We start from the raw sequence: 16605 nt of genomic DNA on the forward strand, positions 1-16605 counted from the left end.
ATTTGTCAGTTCTCCTAGTGATCCCTCCAACAAGAAACAGAAAGTCAACCATTTGGTTTTTACCACTAAGAAGTCAGCTTTTCTTTCCCTTTGTCTTTTTTTGAATTTGTTGCAACCATCCATTGACTAAAATTTATATTAGTTAATTTATATATTTCTTTATATATTTCCAGCACATTTCCTGGACATTGTGATGGAAAGGGAGAGAGGTGGGGACAGGAAGAAAAAGAAGAAATGAGACGCATTTATCAGTTATCAAAATATTCAAACCTTCCTGGCAGAAGAGAGCATGGGTGGTCCTCAGGCAGCAGAGCTTTGGTTATTTGATTAGACTCAGTGACCCAGACAGTGTGCCCTCACGAAATCCTCCTGAAGTAGCCGGTGTCTTCTCCCCCGTCCAGCTGCACTTGCTCCCCCAGCGCGAGGTGTCCGAGCTGGCTGAAGCCAGCCTTACCTTTACTCTGTCTGTTACACCATCAAGAAACTGACCGTAAATTCGGCGATTTTCGGCACCCGGAACTTCCCTTTGTTCTTCTGTTCAGGCTGGTATTCCGTTCTTGTCTTCACAATCACCTGCAACGTGCAACCCGCGTTAGCACACGGATACCCAACACTTTCCTCCTCCTCTTCTGTTCTTTAGTAACTGGAATGTATTATACATTGCGTAAAGGTCACAAAATAAAGGACCTCCCTCTTAAACACACACATGAAAATAGAAAATTCAAATTACCACAACACTGTCCCATTCCAACAGAGACAACCAAAGGTGACAATTTTGGTCACACCTTTCCAGATGTCTTTAAGTGCATATATTATATATTTTTGCTATTTATGCAAATATAATTTCTTTTTATGAGATGGATTCATGCTTCATGAATTATAACCTTTTTTTTTTTATCACACAACACTATACTAACATTTTTTTCCATGTAGGCAAATACGTGATTTCATTTTGAGGTAGCATAATATTTCATTGTATGCATATACTACAGTTAATCTAATCAGTCTCTAATTGTTGAAGATTTAGGTTGTTTCTACAGCTTGGGTTATATAAACAAGTTATGATGAATCTCCTGTAGGTAACCGTTTGCATATATACTTAATTCCAATTTGATTTGGGGACTTCCACAAAGAAAATCATAAAGTTCTACTGAAACTATTGTATCATCTTATTTTTCTAAAGTCTGAATATTTTGCAGAGGTGGTTAATATCTTGTCAAGGTATGCTGTCAACCTGCCAAGACATTTATGGAACTCCATCCCACTGTGTAGGCAAGGTGGAAGAAAAAAGAAACCTGACAGGTAATCAATAACTATTCCTGAGTGCCATCGTGTCATGGGGAACAGAGAAGCTGTCTGAGCCTCAGGGCCTCATCTGTAAAATACAGACGATAATCATAATCATAATCCTTATTTAACAAGATTGTTTTGGGGGTTAAATCAGATGATAATAGTAATATTTTTGGACACACTTATTACATGTCAGAACTAGATTAAACACTTCATATACCTTATCCACATAACACTACTATTTCCATTCTCCTGACAAAGAAACTAAAGCTCAGAGATGCTAAGTCACTTGTCCAAGGTCACACAGCTGAATGGAAGCCATCTTCTGACCATGATCACTATGGCTTCCCATTAGAACTTAAATTCACCAAATTTTCACTGAAAACGCCCACCAAGTTTTCCTGGAAACAACAGTGAAGTGTATTGACTCCTACAAGAATTCTTTGATGAAGAATGTTCTTTAAAATCTGAAAGGCATGCTATTGACTAAATGTAGCTCAAAAAGGAAAGGATGGGGAAAGAACTACTATTATCGAACATCTCCTGTTTGGCACTTAAATATGCTGGTTAAAGAGGCTCTGGACCCCAGCCCATCTAGAACATGTCTCCCTCCCTGACATCTAGAATGCGTTTGCAGATGTAAATCCTGCTGTTGTATCACATTCCTCTCTGTAGTCTGCTCCCCCAAAACAAAAAGAGGGCCTGGCTTCTTTAAACAGGGAAGTGGTACACCCAAACAAGGATGAAGGGGTTTTTTTGGGGGGTGGGTAGGGGAATGTTCTGTTATTTTTATTTTCTTTCTGCTTCACATTCCAAAGAATAGGAAAGCAGAAGCCTCTGTGCCATAGGTAATAAAAATAATTCTCACACTTTGCAAATTTACTATACAGCAGGCATTGAGCACAGGACATGTGTTATATCTCTTAACTCTATGCTGTGAGGCAGATACTGACATTGTCAATACTGTATGGAGGTGTAAGAGTGTGGGCTGGGTTCGAATCCTGGCTCTACCACTAAGCCTTCTGTGTCTTGATTTCCTCATCTATAAAGTGGGAAAATAACCATAGCCACCTCATTGGGTTGTTGTGAGGCTTAAATGAGTTAATACAAGTCAAGCACTCAGACCATTCATTCAATAATAAGTGTTTATTTAAACACTGCCTCTGAGTGCTGGCAAGTTTTCCTCTGTAGATGTCTGAGGCAGATGTGGAATTGGGCCTGGCTTGCATCTGTCACCCTGCAGATCCTCCTTACCCAGCCTATCAAGAGCAACACAAGGCCGTCTTAAGAACAATGCTGCTCCAGCATGCTCCTGACCTCCCTGTCTGAGAAAAAAAGGGTTTTGAAGGATGAATAGAAGTTTTCCAAGTGAACAAGCCAAGGAAAGACATTTTCTACAAAGTGAACCACATGGCCGAAGAGACAAAAGTGTGAAATAGCATGTGGTCTACACTTTTTGCTGTTTTGCTGGCATGTGAACTGCACTAGGAATGTGAGAGCTGGGAACTAATGCAAATAAAAGAGCAAATGCTAAAGCATAGCTCATGGGCTGGTGTTTCTATTATTACCTAACTCACAACATTCTGGAAAGGGCCAAACAAAACAATATATATGCAGGTGCTCTGTGAACTTAAAGGATATTCTACAAATTTTAATTATTAGAAATATTTTGAATATCATTAGATCAACTGTCAGGTTATAAAGTGGTATAGAAAATTTAGATGTCTGATGGTTTCTCTGAATCCACATTCTTAGAAATATTCACACACTTGGAATTATAATTTCATCTCTCCATCCCTCATGTTGTATGTATGTGTGAGTGTGTGTGTGTGTGTGTGTGTGTGTGTGTGTGTGTATTATAATACCTCTCAGTATCTATTTCTAAGCATAGTGAATTTCCTGGTCAGTGTGCCATGAGCCACAAGCCTTGGGGCAATAATTGCCTTTTACAGTATGCAGCATTCTAAGATGGCCCCCAAGATTCCCGCCTCCCGCCACTCCCCACATACGCGCTATGTAATCTCCTCCCTCAAGAGTGTGGACAGGACCTCTGAATATGATGGCATAGTCACTCCCATGATTATGATATATAAAACCCCTTCATAGCTGATTAGATGGGTTGTTACCAGAGGGGAAGGGGGAGGGGCGAGGGCCAAAGGAGTAAAAGGGCATGTGTGTAGGGTGACGAATGGTAATTAGTCTTTGGGTGGTGAACATGATGTAGTCTACGCAGAAACTGAAATATAGTGATGTAGACCTGAAATTTGTATAATGTTATAAACCAGTGTAACCTCAATTAAAAAAAAAAAGAAAAACCTCCATCATGGCAGATTGGAGAGAAATTCCCCTGCTGGTCGTGAAGAAGTAAGTCAACAGGCTGTGAGAGGACCAAGGAGCTAGACCTGAGGGTGGCCTCTGGGAGCTGAAAGAAAACTCAAGAAAACAAGGACTTCAGTCCCACAACCTCACGTAACTGAGTTCTGCCGACAATCTGAATGAGCTTAGAAGGTGAGCACCAGATGAGAATGCAGCCCAGCCAACACCTTGATTTCAGACTTGTGAGACCCCAAGCAGAGAACCCAGCTAACCTGTCCCTAGACTTCTGACCTATAAAAACTGTAAGATAATAAATTTGTGTTGTTCTGAGCCACTAAATTTTTGGTAATTTATTACACAACAATAGAAAACTAATACGCCATCCCAGTTTGCCAAGTCCATCTCAACCAACTCTTGGGTTGAGCCCTTTGTTACCAGATCCTTAGCCATCAGACTGGCCTCAAGCATCTACACATCATACATCAAAGGTTAGGAAGCATTTGCTTCTTAGTCCTTCCCTCTGCCCCTCTGTTTTTAAAAACGTCTTTCCCAAAGCTTCTCAAAATGCTCAAGACCATTTTCATCATTCCATGTAAATTTAAAAGACCCCATGCTGTAGCCAGCATGTTGAGACAAGAGACAGAACTTAAATAATGTTACTGTCATAACGAGATAATGAATAATCATTACAGGCAATATCATTCTAATTGTCATAATAAATATTTTGTGGTTGCTTCTGTAGCATCCATTTCCTTGTTCAGTCAAAAGCCCCATGATGTTCCTTTTAGGAACTCATCCCTGTCTCATGTGACAGCCACGTGGTTTCGTGGGATTGACTCCCCCCGCCCAACCCCCAGATGACAGGATGGTTTCTGATTAGGTTAAGCCAATCAGGGCATACAATCTTATTGATCACAAAATTTGATTGGCTCAGAGATGGGCATGTTACCCAATTTGGACCAATGAGATATGAGGCAATGTTGACTGAGGACTTGGGGAAAGAAGCCTCCTGCTCTTTCAGTGTTCCCCAAAGAGCACACTCTTCCTCTGGATGGTGTGGTGAGGACTTGAGTTCTGGAACTGCTGAAGCGATTGTTCCACTGTGAGGAGGAGCAAGAATGAGGTCAAAGGTGGCACACAGAGGAGGAAAAGAGCCAAGAGGAGCCCAGAGAAATGGAGATGGCCCTGAGGACACTCTGCTCTCTAGCGCCTTGCCTGAGGACAGACCCGCTCTGGACTCTGCAGTTATGGAGGCAAATGTACACGCTCTGGACCTCAATCCAATTTCAGTTGGGTTTTCTGTTACTTGAGGTGAAAAGCTTTCTATCTGATACAAATGTGTTCCAAGAAAAACCAACTGAAAAGCTATTAGAATTTAGTAAGATGGCCAAATACTGGATAAGCGTAACAAAATCAATAGATTTTCTTGGCGCCAGTAAAAAATTACCTCGAAATATAATGGGTCCACCAAAAGAGACATACAAAAATGTTTACAGCCTTTTTTTTTTTATAATAGCCCAAAACTGAGAACAACTCAAATGTCCATTAACAAGAGAATGGATAAATTGATGTTTATTCATAAAATGGAATGCTACACAGCAATATTACACACACTGGTGAATCTTACAAACATTACATTGAACAAAAGAAATCTGACAAAAAGAGGTTTTCTACACTGTATGATTTCATTTATATCAAGTTCAAAATATATAATTTCTATATTATTTATTTATATAATATATATACTTAAACATCCCATTTACCATGTGTAGTAATAGGGGGGTGCCAAGTTTAGGCAGAGTTGGGGTCATATCCCTCCCTCAAATCCATGTCCTGCTTTGCCCTGAACCCCTATGAGATGTTATTATGCCCTGAGTGACTTTCTAACAAAAACAGTTCTTTTGGCTTCAGAGTCTCACTCCTCAAACCACCAAGCTCACAGGCCAAGGGACAGGTGGGTACTTGACCCCATGTCAGTCCTCAGTCAGCTGCTCCTTTCTTTGACTAAGCCACATTTTCTCCAAAAGCAACCCAGGTTGCTCCATAATATTTATCTTTGCCGCTAAGTTAAGTGTTAGCTCTTGAGAACCCCACCTCCACGTCAAAAGCAGGTCTTTGCCAATTCGCCTAGAGCAAATGGACAGTCCTCTGGCCTCATCTTCTTGACCTCTCAGTAGTGTTTGACAGGCTTGTTCACTCGGTCCTCCTTGAAACATCCTCCTTCCTTGGGTCCGTGGCACCCTTGGTTCTCTCCCTGCTCACTGACCAGCCCCGCTCAGTTTCCCCTTCAGGTTTTCCCTTTTCTGCATGACTTCTCAATGTTAGAATTTCTCAGGGCTAGGTCATGAGCACTCCTGCCTCCTTCTACCTGTCCCCCTAAGTGTTCTCACTCTCATCACTTCCAAGTCCATCTTTATACTCATACTGCTCAAATTTACGTCTCCAGTTCAGACTTCACCCAGCACTCAGGTTGCCCTGCTGGACATTTGCCCTTGGACCAACACACCTAAATTTACCATGTCCACAGCAAAGCTCTTGGGTTCCCTGACCCACCAGCCCCTCAACATTTTCTTCCCTGTGGAATCCCCAGCTCAGAAAACAGCAGCATTATCTACGCCATAGTTTATGTCAAATCAAATACAGGAGCCTCCCATGATCCCTCCCTTCCCTTCACTCCCCAATTCCATTCCATCACCAGCTCCTGTTTCCTCAAAAATTTCTCTCAAATTGACCCATTTGTCCAGTTACACTGCCGCCACCCTAGTCCAGAGCATCATCATCTCTCCATGTACTTTGCTCTGGCCAGCTTCCTTGTTTCCATTCTTGCCTCCCCAGACCCAGGGAAAAGAGCTTTCTAGACTGAGGGAGCAGCATATACCAGCAAACATTCAGAAGACACCCAGGAGGCTGTCACCTGAGGGAACCACAAAGAGGTGGCCAGAGAACAGGGCAGGTGAAGTGAGGGGTAAACAGAGGCTCTGAATGCCACGCTAAGCATCTCAAAGATGAACTTGAGCACAATGAGGAGCTGAGGAAGGATCATAAACCAGTGAATGGCTTTCCAGATGTGTGTTCCAGGTAGAGGAGAAACCTCTGCCACAGTGAAGATACACTGGCGAGATGTAGAGAGCAGGGAGAATCCAGCCCTACGAAGTCACTGGAATCAAGCAGCTATCACGCCATGAAGCGTGGTGCTCTGTTCCTGTGGAGCGGAGCCAGAAACAGTTCCCTTCTATAAAAGGAGATATAGTAACACTCACTTTTTTTTTAGTACTATGAAAGGGAAAGCATAAGAAATGTTAGCCAATCATTATTGATTGTACCTTGGAGGAATCAGCTTGCATAAGCAAAGAAAGAGAGAGAAGAGGAAATAAATTTGCAAAGAAAGGCTCTACTCTCTGCAGTTGAAAAAAACATGGAGCAAAATGAAGCCCTGAGCTCCTTGATTAATAACAGAAATACGGGAAAAAGTGGAGAGAAGAGAGGAAAAAATTCTTTACTCTTTTTATTATTCAAAGTGGGGTTTTACAAATATTTGGAAAAATGAACCTCTAGATTTTCAAATATCATTGTTTTTTAAAATATCATTTGGATTTTTTTTTCATATTTATATATCAGTCCCCATTGTCCTGTCGGCAGCTGATATGAAGAACATAATTTAACATAATTGGTATTGTGAAAATGGGATAAATTATTCATCCCGAAAGGACCCCTCCTCTGGATACATTCCCCTTTTGCTGGCAAGGCCAGATAATACATGGTGGTTCAGATGGCACAAAGTACAGATCATAAAAATTTTAAATACTACTTCCCAGGATTATCAATAATGAAGAGGTTCCCCCGTGGAGAGGCCCCAGGATTGGCAGGAACAATAAATAAAGTGCAGAAGTGCTGACAAGGAGCAAGATTGTATTTTTATGAGCCGGACCTGCACAGGACAAAAATAGCTCCCGGCTGCACCCTTCAGCTCATCCCTGCAGCAAAGAGAGAAGCTCAGAGCACGACAATGAACAGCTAGCCACTGAGCACCTACTATGTGCTAGACTCTGTGCTAGGGGCCCTACTGATGTGTACTCAGTCAAGTCTCACAACTCTCCTTACAACACGCTCTCCAATCCTCATATCTCTCCTCTAAAATTATCATTATTCCCCTTTACCAGACGAGGACATTTAGCCTTAGAGAGTTCAATCACTTGCCTATGATCAAATGACTGGTAAGTGGTCAAGCTGGTATTCAAACTCAGGATGATCATGCTCTTGCCTATCTATCATGTTTAAAAATAAAAGCTTCCTACTATGTCCCTGGCACTGTGCCAAAAGCTTTACATCCTGTATCTCAGCAAATCCTCTTGATCATTCTGAGATACGAATAATTATCCCCATTTTACAGATGAGGAGCCTGACTCTTGAGAACAGAAATGCCTTTCAACCTCAATAGCACTAAGAGGCAGAGCCAAGGCTTGGACCCGAGCTTCTGGCTCAGATCCAAGTGCCACCCACTAGTAAGGTCATCATTGGAGAGTCATAACACTCAAGCTCTGACCCTATGGTACCTGGTACACAATAGGGCTCTATAAATACTGTTGAATGAATGAACAAACAAATAAGTCCTATCTCTCAAGAGACAAGGTGAGTTGCCCACATGGGGCCTGAGTACTTAGTTAGGAACCTTCTCTCATTTGCCCCCCTCACTCCTCACCCCACACTCCATTTCTTTGGGTTTGAGTCTTTTTCCCTGGGCCCTTGAAGCTGGGTATCGGGCCCAGAAAACAGGGTAAAATGTCAGTGCTCAAAGGACGTTAGTGGCAGTGTTGTCCAATCCCATGAATTCATAGATGGGGAGATGGGAACCCAGAGAGGGAAAGGGATTTGCTACAGGTCACACAGCAAGGCTGGGTCAGAATCAGGACTCTGGTATGGACCTGCTGACTGACTCCCAATCCAGGGCTCTTTCTGTGGGATCAAGTTTCTTTTCCTTGCTGGGGTTTTGCTTTCTCAGGGAAGAATGGCTATGCCTAGATTTATTGATAGTTGTGTGGCAGGTGGAAGGTTGGCCAGTACCGCCTCAAATGGACCAGCTAGCCCAGTAAGTCTATGACTCTCCAACTCTGCGGCAATGCATAGAGCAGGGCAAGATGGAGGACTCTCCATAGGGTCCTCTACAGGGGCTTCCAGCTCCTTCTGCTCAGAGCAGAGGCTAGCTGCCTGGGCTGGAATCATTGCAGAGGAGGAATACAGCTCTGCCATCGGGCCTGTCCTCTATAGTCCAAAGGCCCAGCTCATGTCTCTGCTCAACTCTCCTTGCAGCCTGGGGCCAGCCCCTGTGCTCTCCAGGAACAATGATGCTGATTCTGGGACTGAATTGATGATAATAATAACAACAATAACAAAATAATAATAACTGTGCACTAAGCTTTTGCTGTGCACCGGGCACTGTGATAAACATTCCACATGTATTTTCTCATTTCCCCCGTAAAACAATTCTTGGAGGATGATATTATTGTCCTCCTTTTAACAACGAGGAATTGGAGGGTCAGAGTGGTTAATGAAATTGCCCAGGGTCACACAGCAGATAGGTGGTGGAGTTAGGGTTCTAGGCACTGCTATAATGCCTCCCTCTACAGGCAGGAACACGGGCTTGCTCCACGGAGATCTCACTGTGTGTGAATGTGAGCAAATCGCTTCAGCTCTCCAAAGTTCTTTCACCATCTGTGAAATGGGGGTGATTTTTTAAAAATAGAAAATTTGATACACGCTCATGGCAAAAAAGTATGAAAATTATAGAATAAAAGTCTTTAAATGGCCCCACTTGCCCCTATCCCCACTCCTTAAACATCTCATGGTTTCTTGTGTCTGTTCAAAACGGCTTTATAAATTATAAGAATAAAACATAGACACGTGCTTCCACAAATAGGATCACTTCAAACCATGCTCTTTCAAGTTGTTTTAACTGAGCAATGTGTCTGTCGCTTCTTTCACATTAGCGCGAGCAAATCTGCCTCATTCTCATAACAATCGCTTAGTATTCCACATCCATGCTCCAGAGTTTATTTAACCAGTCCCTTCTCACAGAACATTCCAGTTTTTTTTATATATAGGCTTTTGCATACTTGCAAAAATATACCCATAGGATAACTTCCTACCAGTAGGAAGCATACCAACCAAATAGTATATATAGTTCTAAATTTTATAAACAATGTCAAAATACCTCCTGAAAAACATTGCACCAAATTACATAACCAACAAGAGCGTATTGAGAAGATCTGCTTTCTTCTAGCGTAATCAACTCTAGGCATTATCAAATGTTTTTTGTTGTTGTTGTTTTTGCCAACTTAACAGGTAAAAAAAATTCCTTTTTTCTTTAAATTATGTTTTTAAATTATAAAGAATTTTTAATATGCTTAGTGGCCATTTTATGTCTATTTGTTGGAATCGCTTAGTCAGAGCCTTTGCCCCAATTCGAGGTGATTTACAATCCGCCTCTTGAGAGCGTCTGACGAGCAGAACAAGGGGGCTCTACAAGCCTGGAGCCTGCAGAGACGGGCATTGCTGCTGCTCCCCAGGGAGAGGCTGACGGCTCTCTGATCTTGTGTCTCAGGGAGAAAGAGAAACTTTCTGGTGAAGCCAGAGAGAGGCCAAGCAGGCAAACAGGACCCAGTGACAGGAGCCAAGTCTCCTTTGCCTGACATCGTTCCAGGTCCATCCCGCCGGGCCCCTGAACCCCCACCCTTGAAACCCCATCCTTCTCAGCATGTTTCGCTTTCACGGTCATCTTCCAAAATGACAACTTGAGACATAGTCTCAATATCCAGTGAAAGAAAGGAAACTATATCAGTGTGCTCCTTCTGTCTGCCATTTAGACAATTTTCATGTGTTTTCCTCGCAGTAATCCTGTTAGGTAGATCTTATGCTCATTTTATAGTTGGAAAAAACCAAAGCCTTGAGATGCTAAGCGACTTGCTGCAGTCAGTAAACAGCTTAGCTGAGATTTGAACCCAGGTCTCTAGGCCTACAAAGTGCAAGTGGTCCACCACGCAAAATCTGAAGTGCGCCAAACATCAAGAATTGATCTCTAAATGTCTGCATTCCTCTCCTCCCACGAGCAGGTGAGCCCACCTCCTCCGGGACGTGTAAACACTTAGTAATCAGTAGATAGGAATGTTTGCCTAGAGCCCAGCACCAGGCAGCTGGCTCGCCAGGTACACAGGTCACCTGGGGCTTTGCCAAGTTGGAGGTGAGCCTGTCCATGGCTTCCTTTCTGTGGACCTGCCATCCACTAGCTAGCATCTCCCAGTACATCTGTGTGCAGACCTTGGCTGCACTATTTTCTCTGGGCGTGCCCTGGGACAGCGTTTCACCTCTCTGAGCCTGTTTCTGCATCTGTAAAGCGGGGATCATGGAAGCAACCTTACAGAGGAGTTGTGGGGACATCTGGGTTATTTTGGTCCTTTAGATGAACCGAAGGCAACAAGGTCCCAAAGACACGCCCTGGAATTTGGGATCTGCAGATTGGTGGTCCAGCTTCTCAAGAGCTCACTCCATGGCCTGGAGAAAGCCACCCAACTGCAAAGATGCTGGACTATTCCGCCACCTGTCAAGTGGAGAAATTAAGCCCAGCTTTACGCGAGGCAAGCGAGAGGGGGCCTCATTCAGCCAGCATTTCCCACTGCCCGCTGCATGCCCAGGACTAAAGCTACAGAGATGATGCAGAGCCTGGGCCCTCAGGCCTAGGGGCAAATCTCCGTGCCAACCTGGCACCACGTCTCCATAAATCCACCCACCTCCCCACTCCCACTGCCCCTTCCCTAGAGCCCACCACCATCTCCTTCATGAACACAACAGTGGCCTTCTGCCTGATCTCATGCCTTCCACTCTTTTCTCCCCTTCCACCACTCCTGGCTGGGGTGCTGCAGGAAACTCAGTCACTTTTGTTTTGGGGAAACTACTCTGACGCTGTGAGGCAGACAGATTGGAAAGAGAGAAGAGGAAGAGACCAGGAGACCTGGCATGAGTAACCTTGTCCCTAGAGCAGCCAGAGGAATCTTCCTAAAACAGAAACCTGATCCTGTATTACTCTCCTGTTTTAAATCCCTTCAAAAAAATACACCAGGCCTCACATGAACGGGCACCCACCTCACCTCACTTCCCAAGTCTCCCCGTCACTCAGCATGCCCAGCCAACCGCCTCCTGACTAGTCCTCCGACTTCCTCAATGCCCGTCCACATGCTGCTGCCTCTGCTCCCCTACTCCCCTTACCAACACGTCTCAACCAGGGTCCTTCCTCAGAAGGACGTCCCCTGACCATCCTCCCATCATAATTAGGTCTCCCTAAGTCTTATCCTCTCTTATATTACAGCACCTCATTCTTTCCTTAATAGCCCGTCTTGCAACTTGCATCTGTGTACTTTTGTTTGTGTGATGGCTTGTTTGAAGTCCCTCTTCCCCAGTGGACTGGAAGCTCCATGAAGGCAGTGGTCATGCCTATCTTTTCATGGCTGTATATGCACAGCCTTACACAGTGCCTGGCACATAGAAAGTAACCAATGAGATGTGCTGGATGAATGAATGAATACCTTCCAGTGCGATAAGTACAACCATAGCTATAGTTATGGGTGGTCAGGGAAGGTGTTTAAGAAGATAAGTATTGGCTTCTCAGACAGGCAAAGGGGTGAGAAGGGCATGCTGGGCAGAACGGATGGCATGTGCAAGGAGGAAGGAGCATGAAACACCCTGGAGAGCATGGAAAACTCTAGGGCAGGGTTTCTCAACCTTGGCATTGCTGACATTTTGGGTAGGATAGTTCTTTTTGGGGGGGCCACTCTGTGCAGGATATTTAGCAGCATTCCTGGCCTCTACCCTTTAGATGCCAATAGTGTCCCGCCTCCAGTTGTCACAACCAAAAATGTCTCCAGACATTGCCAAATGTCCCCCTGGAAGGAAAAATCACCCCTTGTTGAGAAGCATTGCTGTAGGTAGGTCTGACATGCTGGTATTCAAGGTACAATGTAGGAAGTGTTAGGAATGGAAGCCAGTGGGGCAGATAATGAAGGATCTGGGAAGGATTTGAGGATTGCATCCTGTGAGGATGACTGAAAAGAGTTTGCACAGGACAATGACCTGGTCACATCTCAGACGCTACCTCGGATGCAGTGTGGAGGGTTGGTTAGAGTGATAGAAGAGGTGGGAGGCCAACCATGAGGCCGGCTGATCTCCTCTCCCAAGGCAGGCACCAAACCTCCAGCACTGCACAAGGAGGGAGCCCTGGAGGCCATGATGTTCTCTCTGAAGGATTGCCCCAGGCCCCACCTGCAGGTCAGGAGAGCTCAAGGAACAGCGGTGGACATGGATGAGGGAGTGTAAGATTTGAGGAAGCGCTCTCCAGGGGTTGGAGGCTTCTCGTTATTGAAGGCAGCATGGTGCAGAGGGAAAAGTTGGGGTGTCAGGTGCTCCAAGGTTCCAACCCCAGCTGTTCCACTCTCTGTGAACCTTGGGATAGTCACTCCATTGATCTGAGACTCAGTCTCCCCATGAGTGAAATGGGTGCTCTAATACCCACCTCACATAGTTGTTGGGAAGATTAACTGAAACAACAGATCTGAATGCCCGCCATGGCCCCATTCCCAGCCCAGAGCAAGAACTTCAGACCTGCTTGTCCTCTCCATTTAGTCTACAAAATATTTCCCCCTGACACTCATATTCCATGCTAAAGAGTATTTGGTGAACAAATCTAAAGATGATTGTCAGTATTACACACCAAGCACACTCTGTATTTTACATTTTCAAAAAGAAAAACCATGATTTAACACTGGGGTCAAATCTACTTCTTTCTGATAACCAGTTTAGCTCCAACGCTCACCATCTGACTGGATGGTCAGATGGCAATCACTAATCAAAGAGATGGCAACTATGTCAAGACTTGCTTCGCCTTCTCTACAGCCCTGTGACATCGAGTCCCAATGTTATCAGCCCCACTTGACACACCAGGAGGCTGAGGCAGTTTAAGAAACTCGTTTCAGATCATCAGCCAAGATAGGCTAGTGACAGGCAGATCCCCATTGTGAACCCACCTGGGGAGGGGGCTTCAGGGTCTGCGCTGGTGACTCAGCCTTTGGAGGACCCATGTTGCTTCTTGAGTGTAATTCACTTTTAACACATTTGTTTTAATATCAGGGGGAAGAAAGTTGTTTACTCTTGGAAATATTATAAAATCTAAATACTAGCACAGAAAACTGCTAATATAATTTCCCACTCAGAGAAGAGAAGACAGAGGCCTAAGGAGGAGAAACAACTCACACAAGTCATACTGTGGTTGGCAACTGAGCTCGAGCTAGAGCCCACGTCTGTGGTCTCCCAGGCTAGCTGGCTCCTTGTTCCTGCTGAGGTGGAAGGTTCTGGAACAACACTGCCTGGGTTTTGAGTTCTACAGATATTGCCAGATGCCTACCAACTATGTGCTTTGGGAAGTTATTTTACCACTCCATGCCTAAGTTTCATCATCTTGAAAAATTGGGTTAAAGTAGCAACTTCTTTATTGGATCCTATTAACTATTGAAAGGATGAAAGAAAATTGTGTGTCTGTGTGTATGTGCATGCATACATATGGCTTAGAACAGCATCTAACATTTAGGAAGACCTTGAAAATGATCATTATTATTCTCTTATAGTTAGTTTTATGCAAGGCACTTTACATATGAGGCCACATCTAAGTATGTTCTGACCATTATGAGGTAGGTGTGATCCTCCACACTTCACAGAGGAGGAAACTGGGATCTGCCTGGTAGAAAGACTTTGTCATAAACATCAGAAGGAGTCTGTGATGTGCCCCTGTGGGGAGGTGTTCCTGTTGGGATTTGTATCTTTCAGGATGCATTGGTTTCCCCCTCCACACATGCAGGTCCACAATGCATCCTTCAGCCTTTGGGACAACTTTTTGGTACATTTGGACTGGATGCTCAGTGATTACCAGGACTATATCCTCTCTCAAGGAAATAAGGAAGCCCTTGGAGGCAGGGGGCTGGGGTGGGGGGAGTAAGGAAAGACAGAGGCCATGGTATCTCTGGATGGCCTGCAGGTGTGAGGATTAGGGGGAGAGGGGGCCTCACAACAATCCCTTTTCCTTGAACACCTCTCAGGGACATGCAGATCTTCGAGGCTGTAGCCATTGGCTGAAGGGTAAAGATTCTTCCTGAAGCCTCACAAAACCTTAAGAGACTATCTCCCCTTCTCCTCCCCAATTTCCATTATATCTGGGTTCACAGTCCAGCATCGTGACTTACTCCTTCTGTGATCCTGGATTACTAACAAAAGTTCTCTGATTCTTCACCTTTTTGCCTATAAATATGAGTGCATATTCCCTGACTCCCAGGGGAAATGTACATCTAGCACAGTGGTTCTCAACTTTGACTGCACACAGGAGTCATCTAGGGAGACTTAATTAATACTGACACCTGAGTCTCACCCCTAGAGATTCTGATACAATTGTTCTGGGGTGTGGCCTAGATATCAGGATTTTTAAAAGCTCCCCAGGTGATTCTAATATGCAGTCAAAAACTGAGAACCCCTGATATACATATAGCAGATACTCAATTAATACTGTCCCCTCACATTTCTTTAGTGTTAACTGCCTGTTCCAATTTTATTTTTAAAGGCCCTACTGGTTTCTCAGGATGGCTCAAGTATTCTTTATTTCTGTCACCCCCATGCACATTCTCATATTGACAACCTCTGCACTTTCAAAAGAGATGACTCAACCCCCAGCCAATCAGGCAGGCCCTTTATCTAGCATTGGCTCATTTTCTGTTCATTGGATAGAGCCAATTGGTTAAGACACACAATGCCCTCTTGGAGATGCCAATGAGAAAATCAAACAGATGGAATGATCCATTGTTTGCTCTTCAGCCAGGGAACTCCATCATTTGCCTCCAAATCTATCTCTTACAGTGTGTAAAAGCTCACATTATAAAACCTAAGTTCTCTCAGCTGGATCTTAAACAATAATGTTTCTCCCACTCGTGTCCATGGGATAACCCCCCCACCTTTGTATAAATGTCCACCTCCATTTCTCATGGACTACTCCCATGTCAGGAGATGTGCCATCAGCCAGTCACTCATTGCCAGCCACGCCTCCCCCAAAGACACTCTACTCCAGTCATGCTATTTCCCAAAAGCTCTCCATGCTTTGTACATGTGTGCCCTTTGCCTAAATGCCTTTTCTCCCATGCTCCACCTGGAAGGTTTTACTCACCTTTAAAAGCCAAATTCAATTGTTCTCCTCTGCAGCTTATCTAACCTATCCTCCCGGTCTCTTCCCCAACACAACAGAATTTAGTTGTTTCCACCTTTGTGCTCTCACAATCTTTGTAACTCTCAGCATTTACCATGATGCATATATTATAGATTAATGTTATACTGGATAGGGATTTTGTAATTTGTCTTTTTATAACCAACTTCTAGCACAGGTACAGGGCCTTAGCAAGTGCAAACTAAATGCCTGTTGGACTGCATCTAATTCTCTATCCTCAGATCTATACCAGTCAATTTTCGAAACACCTTCCCAAAACAATCAAAACAGATTTTCTCTGTCACCATCTAGAAGCTTATTAGTATTCATTTGTTATGATAGAACTTTAAAAGATTAATTTTCTAGCCCATGTATTTATATGTGAATGAAAAAAATGAATAAACACTTACCATAAATCTGAAATAATACAAGAGATATCATGTCCCTGGAAGAAATAACTACGTTTTACAAGAAAGGGAACGTATTTGGCTGATGAGGGAATGAAAGGGTTGGGGGGGGGATTTTTGCTGCTTTATTTCCTGAGATGGGGGAGCACGGGGGGCTGCTGAGGAGAAGAGCACCTGCTTTACCTTTTCCGGAGCAGGCAGCTGTAAGTGATTAACCTCCAAGGGAGTGATGAGAGGGACGGTCTGGAAGCCATCCTCAGCTGAAGGCGGCTTGGTCCCCTTCTCGCTGGGGGTACTGGTCAGCTTCACCAT

General features: G+C 44.1%; 1 protein-coding gene across 1 annotated transcript in view; it reads right to left on the bottom strand.

The window, feature by feature from the left end:
* NSG2 (neuronal vesicle trafficking associated 2) overlaps positions 1–16605 on the bottom strand; it is a 56431-nt gene extending 39826 nt beyond the window's left edge. The window contains exons 1-2 of the mRNA XM_004428505.3: positions 16477–16605; positions 490–573 (exon numbers count right to left, since the gene is read on the bottom strand). Of these exons, the coding sequence (XP_004428562.1) occupies positions 490–573; positions 16477–16605 (213 nt within the window). The remainder of the gene's footprint in view (positions 1–489; positions 574–16476) is intronic.

This window comes from Ceratotherium simum, chromosome 4, assembly GCF_057802395.1.
Source record: "Ceratotherium simum simum isolate JZ-2026a chromosome 4, ASM5780239v1, whole genome shotgun sequence".
Classification (NCBI taxonomy): Eukaryota; Metazoa; Chordata; class Mammalia; order Perissodactyla; family Rhinocerotidae; genus Ceratotherium; species Ceratotherium simum.